Genomic DNA, 7,468 nt, shown 5'->3' on the forward strand with positions numbered 1-7,468 from the left:
ACTTGAGCTATCTTTGCTCAATATTCTAAACATTAAATGAGCCATGTATCGACTACATAAATCCGTCGTTTCATCTACGCACAACCATATGTAGTTGCATCCTATTTTTGTTTTAATTTCTTGTATTATATTATTGTAAAGTAGATCAATATAGTTTTTGTGCAAAGTTGATTTGGCTGGAATATGTCTACTAATGTATTTCTGCAGAAAGGAACTGAATATTTGACTATTTAATTTATTAAGTGGAATATTGCAGGAAACCAGAACTTTACAAAAATCAAAATAAAATTGTTTTTGCTCATCCTCTGTAGATGAGCTGGAAATTGATTCCAATAAAGTTTGTTGTTGGGTTAATTTATCTTTAATTTTTTAAAATTTTTAATATCCTGTAGTTTTTAAATGCTGCTGTATATTATATTTTTGTTCGCAATTTAGCTGCAAAAATAATCTTTTATGAGCTGTTTTTTAAAAACAAAAAATATATAAAAAACTTACCGTTTTTAAACAAGCTCTGCAAAACAATTTATTGTTTTCATACTTTAATTCTGAATGGCCTCTTATCCATTCCTTCACAGTTGGTGTTACTTTTGGCATTATTTTTGTTAAATGTTAATAAATAACTCACTTTAAAAGCTAATTCTGCGATTTAATATTTTACGTCGGCAAGTAAATTCGCAATACGAATGAAACTCCTACACGATAAACAATATTTACACGCACTGACCTGACTGATTCAAAACACAACGCGCGATCAGAGACAACGTTGGTTGTCTCTGGCGCGATACGATGCGACGTAATGGCCGCAGAACGATAGCAGGCTCTACTAGATATTTGCGTGCGTTGGGAATTTAATAAGGAAGGAAAATAGGCTTTGTGATGGAGATTTGTTGCTTAATATTTCCCTGTTATTAAAATATGATATCAGATTATTTATCAGTAAAAAAATTTTGGCACATAAAGTACAAAATATGTTCTAATTTTCTAAGATTTATTGGTAATAAATGTGGCTATAACAGAGACACAGCATAAAGAAACCAGCAGTCGCACTCCGCTCGAAAATGTAAGCGAACTAATAGCATCCTTAGCCATGCCGCAGCCATGTTCTCCGGATGCCGAGCTCACTGTTTATCAAACTGTGTTCATAGGTGTATCGCCTAGTTCAGCGCCGTACTTAGTGACTATTTTGATAGCATTTTTACAAAGCGTAGCGTTTTTTATAAAAACTTTTGTGTTTGTTTTGTGATTTTGATTAAAATGGCTACAGAATCGCGGGGAATGAGTCGTTGTGCGGCTGTTTTATGTAAGAACAATTCAAATAATTGTGATTTAAGTTTTTTTAGTTTAAACAAAAATTCGCAGATGTTAGAATTGTTTTGAATTGTTGCCAAATATTTGTCTTAATTTAATGGCCTAAAAGTTTCTATTTGTTTTGAAATATTACTTTATTTGTATAATTAGTTTAAATCCTTAAACTACTATGTAGTCAGATGTTAATCTAAAAGCGTTACTATACAGGGTGTTAATTAAGTATGTACCATAAATAATTTAACAGGCGATTGTTTGAGTAATTTTAAGACAAAAAGTTCATATGAACATAGGTCCGCAAGTTCTCTGGCGGTGTTATTTATAACATTAAGGAGCTAATTTACCCCTAACATGATTAAATTTATTAGGTTCAGTGTAATCTCGAACGGGACCTGAAGAAATATTTGTGGCAAAAAAATTGGGTCACCTGAATTTTGTGCCATTTTTAATATCTTATTTGATTTACTCAAATATAAATACAACTTTTTCGTATCTTGCTTATTTTTCGAGAAAAAAAAAAGTCCACTTAATTGCATATCCCTGGATCACACAAGGAATTTGGGGATAAGTTTCTTTTGGAATTTATTATTAACTAAGCAAGATACGAAAAAAATTCAAGAGACAAAAAAGTTTTATTTGTATAATCCACAGAACATAATAAAAATTGCACAAAAGTCAGTGGCGTATATTTTACTTGTTGTTAAATTTTAACACCCTGTATATTGAGAACGAAGAATTTCTGGACATATGTTTATATGAACTTTTTGTTTTAAAATTAATCAAAGAATGGTCTCTTAAATTTATGATACATACCTAATTAACTTCCTGCACGTATTCTTCTATATCGTCGTTGTTAGATGTAGAAATGCGATGTTTATTTTTGTTTAAATATTTTGTTAATGTATGAACTTTATTAATATTAAAAAATAAATATTTATACTACGTAGGTATTTTTATTTTACAAGATAATAATATCAAAAAAATGTTTAAGTCCGGCTCTAGCCAAGGCAAAAGCCGCGTGGACCGTAGCGAGTGTCAGCGGCATCCCTACTATAAGCAAATATGCCGCGCCTGCGTTAGTACACATGCACCGAACTCGCTTATTCAAGCCAATGTATTTTTATTGAAGTGCGACTGCTGGTTTCTTTATGCTGTGACAGAGATGAATATTATTATGGAGAATTAAGAACATTACTCAATATTTACACTTGGAAAGGAGAAGAACAAACCTTAAGATGACTTTTTTGCATTAACTTATAAATGGAACAATTGATTGCTCTGATCTTTTAAATCTTATATATCTAATGGTACCTGATAGAAGAAGCCGACACAAAAATGTTTTTGATATTCCTTATCATTAAAGAAATTATTGCAAAAATTAATTTTTAATATTAATATTTTATTATTATTAATTATTTTTCTAGGAGAACTGACACTTGTCAATGTCAAGTCTCTATGCAGAAATGATTTTTTGTTTTCCAAGGCACCTGTGATTTTTTTACCAAAAATTAATAAACCAATTTTGTCCAGTGGCATGCAATAAAATGGTATTTATTTTTTTTTTGTCGGAAACGAAGTGAAATACAAAAAAAATACAAGAGGCAAAAAAGGTATAATTTTAAATGCTTAATCAAACAACAAATATTAAAGTTAAAAAAAAGGCAGTGGTGTACATTTTTGTGTCAATAATATTTGCTAAGATGTCCCCCGGGACGCCACTGGACCTTATTATTTTAATCTAATTAAGGCCAAAATTAGCCTCTTAATACAATTAATACTGCTAAATTTCAAAAAAATCAAATAAATATATTTTTCAATATAAATAAAAAAATAATATTTTTAAGAAAATATACCATCCTGTATCTTGAAAACTGTGCCTTTCCGGACCCATGTTTATAGAAACTTTTTCTCATATTTTTTTACAAGGAATCGCTCATTGAAATATCTCCGTTTATTTTTCGAACATCCTGTATATGATATAATTAGTCTATTTATTCTTTTATTATCGTAAAAATATATATGTGCTTAATGCAAGTTAAAAATACTCCTAGCTTCGGAAAAATGCTTGCGACTAGGTAAATATTTTACTTATCTTAATCTTATTTTGACAGTACCACCAAGGTCTTACCAAACTTTTATTGTGAGAAACATTAAGTGTAAACAACATGCTAGTAGATAGCTATTATGGCCCATAATTGCTGAAAGGAACGATAAAAAGAGAAACTCTACTCTACTCTAAAAAGTATCCTACAACAGCAAAAAAGAAAGTTTTTTGATATAGAGATGGCACTAGATTGAATGACCGAGCTAGCGCAGGATTTGCGTATGGTCTTCGCAGATCACAAAGCATCACTTATTAAGGACACATTTTATGCATCTTCTAAGCTGTAGTATTCACTAATATAGTCAATTATTTTTAAATTGCAGAAACTGTAACACAGTCATCTACTTTTTCTTTATAGGTGAGTGACCATTAGGGCTATCACGAGACATACAGCAGCTTTTGGTTAGTACTAGATCTTAGTAAGTTTCTAAATTCACTGTAAGGTATAGCTAGCTGGTCGGGATGCCTAACCACTCTGATAACTGCGGGTTTTTTCCTAAATCCAAAGTCAACATAGCAAACTGAATGTCTATCACGTTGTACATGAAGATTCGAACATAGATGGGAATGCCTAGCATAAAACAAGGCCAAAGCACACATATCTAAGCTCTCCAGACATCGATGCTCTTAAATAGACGTGAAATTTGGCTTATCGGACCTAGGCATCTAAAATGCCATTTTATATCTTCGAAATCACAGACGACTCAGAATATCGTTGGCATGATGAAGAGAAAGAAATGTGCAAGATAATTACTCTAATGTAAGAACAAGTTTATCATGCGATTAATGCACTTCTATTTTAATTATCTTCTTATTTTAATTCCCATTAGTTTTGTAATGGTAGTTCTACTTAATTTAAATTCAAAAAGTGACATGTGGCAATGATTAAAAATTATGGGTTCTTACCTTTTGTACAAGTGATTTGGTACATTTATATTGTATGTATCTTTCAGCAGAAGCCAAGAGGGCACACACAGTGTCTACATTGATGCAACATTGCACAAAGCCCGCACATGCTCTACGCAATTCATCTAACCCATAATAGTCTGCTGCATTCATAACACCTAAAAAATGTATCATCTTAGCTATTGATTGGTTTCGTAATAGATTAAATCAGTTAAAATATGTTTATATATTATATTTATAATATGTATGATTTATTTATAAATAAAAGTTTCTTGCTTATTAATTTAATGGCTTTTCTACGAGGCAATTATTATATCGTTGGATATATAATACACCTTGTTGAAAAGGTCTAGGAAAGGGATCCGGAAGGACAAAGAATGACAACGTGCTGACTGAGTGAAGGATAACACGGCAGTATTGATAAAGCAAGTTGCACTTATTTTTAGACCTTGAGATATATCTTCTGTTTTTTTATAGATGTGGTTTTGAGAAGCTGTTGATCAGTCTTTTAGAGTGAAACACGTGTAACCTATTTGTCAAATATATATTGAAGACTTTTGAATAATCTTGTGGTAGTTTTATTTATAATAGATTATCATATATTTAAATTAATGATTAATAATTGGTTGAAAAATGGAGAATTTTAATAATAATAAAGATGTTTTGAATCTACTAAATAATTTCTTAAGAATCTAATTTAACTTAAATAATACATTCATACTATTATAAGTCTTCAAATTTTATAAAAATTTAAATTATATTTTTATGGCATAAGTTATCTGAGGATCTTCTTTAAATAAGTAAAAACTAAGTAAACACTTTTTTAAGTCTTAGTATACCATTAGTTTGAAGCCATTTAAGAAGTATAGTCGACTCTACAAATATTAAAAAATAATATGAGATATAACACTTAAAATAAATAATAAATTAGCTTTAAAAGAAAACAATGAGATAATATTGAAATTAAAAATAGCTTTTATATATTCACTTCTTTCATGTATAAAAATACTTAATATATATTCAATACTCCATACAATGGATTTGCGAATAATTGTTTTAATGTTTAAATTAACCTAAATGCGTATCAACTCATTATTGGATAGGATCATTGGCAGAAATTAAATTTTTCTTAACAAAATTTGAGTTATTGTCTCTTAAGGTATGCAAAAAGAGTAAAGATCTGAAAGCTAGAAGTAGAATAAGATTTGGATTTCGAAATTAAACTCTTATTTTTGGAACACAGAGGACATAAACCTTTTACTTTTTGTCTCACAGATTTAGATGTAATTTGCCTGAATAATAACAGTCAATTTAGTTTGCAGTTAGCTCATACCTACTGCTTAAGAGGCAACTCAATTATTCGTACACAACTATTTTACCCTTTCCTTAAATACTATCTAATCTTCTTCTATGAAAAATGTCGAAGCACTGGCGGTTTATAAGAATTTCCGTAAAAAGCGTAAAATCTTTTTTTTTAAGTTTCACTAAAATTTTAGTCTACTAAGATTGGAATATTTAATATATAACCTTAAAATCATGGGGTTATATAGTTGCTTCGTGAAACCGATTTCGCTAGATATATTAAAATTATTTCTTTGAATCTGAGAGCATTTTCTGTCGTTTGTTTTATTTTTAGTTTAGGTTTTATAGTAAGATTTTCTTTTAATAGGTCATGTTTTTTTCAATAAGTAAGGTTTTCTTTTAATAAGTAATGTATTAGTAATAACAGTTTATCACTTAAGACTAAATCGGACACTCACAGACAATCATGCTCAGTTCGGAACTCAAACCCAGAGTCACACGATTGCTTGCCTGGGTCGGTATATCATTTGTTTAGTACAGGTTTTTGGTAATTTGTTATTTTTGAAATACTTAAAAATTGAATTTCCCAATCCATCTGTATTAATATTATATGGGACAGTTATCAGAGAAGGAACATTAGAATAATAACTTTATTTGAAAAGTTACTACAAGTAGTGCCTGAAATACATTAAAATAAAAACTCTTATAAATGTTATCTTGACTGACTAAACCAAAACGATATCAGTTACTTTATTTTAATTAAGTAATAAAATATCTAAAATTTCATTTTTAAAGTAGATATGCTTAAAGCCATATAACTACGGCAGGTTATGGTTGATATGACTTATCTCAGCTCATTGTATCCATAAAAAGGCTATAACAGGGTAGCATTGTATACAATGAAATATTGGATACATCTTTTAAATATAGTCTAAATTGTCAAAGGAAAATAATTGAGATGACTAAAGCAATGAAGCATAAATATTGTCGTATAATGAACTGGTAAGAACTCATTTAGAATATATACCGGGTGGTGCGTCGCCGAGCGGAACATCTATGTATATTTTAAGAGGGTCAATTATTGGCTTCCCTGTACATTTTACAGAAAAAATGTAACATAACTTTTTGAAGACACCAATCTGGCAAACCCTCGTGCAAAGTTTCAAAAAATTTTAATAAGTGAATCTTGAATTATTCAATTAAATGTAATTGCAAAATTACCAAATTTTCGGTTCTTATTCTTTTCTTTTCCATTTTATTTTTTTTTTCTATTTTATTTTATTTTATATTTTTCTTTTTACAATAATTATAATTATAGATTATACATACCCAGCAAAGTCCTAGGCTGTAAGGTTACGCATCCGGTATGAATATACTCAATTAATTGCCGAAAAACATCAGGTTCAAACTCTTCTATTATAAGGGTCTGGTGCTGTTGAGATTGCGGCTATATTATAAAAATATTTATTTAATTATTAATAAGCCAAACTTGTTATCTAAAAAATTGTCAAATATAGTTCCATGCATTACAGAAGGTGTGCCAATAATAAATTATAGGTATAAGATTAAACATAAAATTCGGACTAGTATATCATACAAATAGTTGATCATTTAATAAATACAAAATGTGGGAATTGTATTAAGTTGTATTCTAACTTGCATGCCCAAGACGTACCTACCATGTCTAATAATTCTTCTAAGAATTCTAGTTATACATACTTGAGAAAAAAATATAGGTCTAGGTACGTTAAAAATTAAAAAGGGCGAGAATTTGTTAATGTGAGTAAAAATGTAATTGGTGTCTAAATTTCTAATTCTATGTAATTACGCCCAAAAAAGTAAAAACATATA

At 29.5% G+C, this 7,468-nt stretch overlaps 1 protein-coding gene across 3 annotated transcripts in view; it reads right to left on the bottom strand.

Moving 5' to 3' along the window:
- The window catches only part of LOC126735352 (serine-enriched protein), a 48,005-nt gene that overhangs the window by 11,941 nt on the left and 28,596 nt on the right, over nt 1-7,468 (bottom strand). For all 3 annotated transcript variants that reach the window (XM_050439308.1, XM_050439310.1, XM_050439309.1), the window contains 2 exons: nt 6,947-7,064; nt 4,316-4,473 (listed from right to left, as the gene is read on the bottom strand). In XM_050439308.1, the coding sequence (XP_050295265.1) occupies nt 4,316-4,473; nt 6,947-7,064 (276 nt within the window). The remainder of the gene's footprint in view (nt 1-4,315; nt 4,474-6,946; nt 7,065-7,468) is intronic.

Source organism: Anthonomus grandis, chromosome 4 (genome assembly GCF_022605725.1).
Source record: "Anthonomus grandis grandis chromosome 4, icAntGran1.3, whole genome shotgun sequence".
Lineage (NCBI taxonomy): Eukaryota > Metazoa > Arthropoda > Insecta > Coleoptera > Curculionidae > Anthonomus > Anthonomus grandis.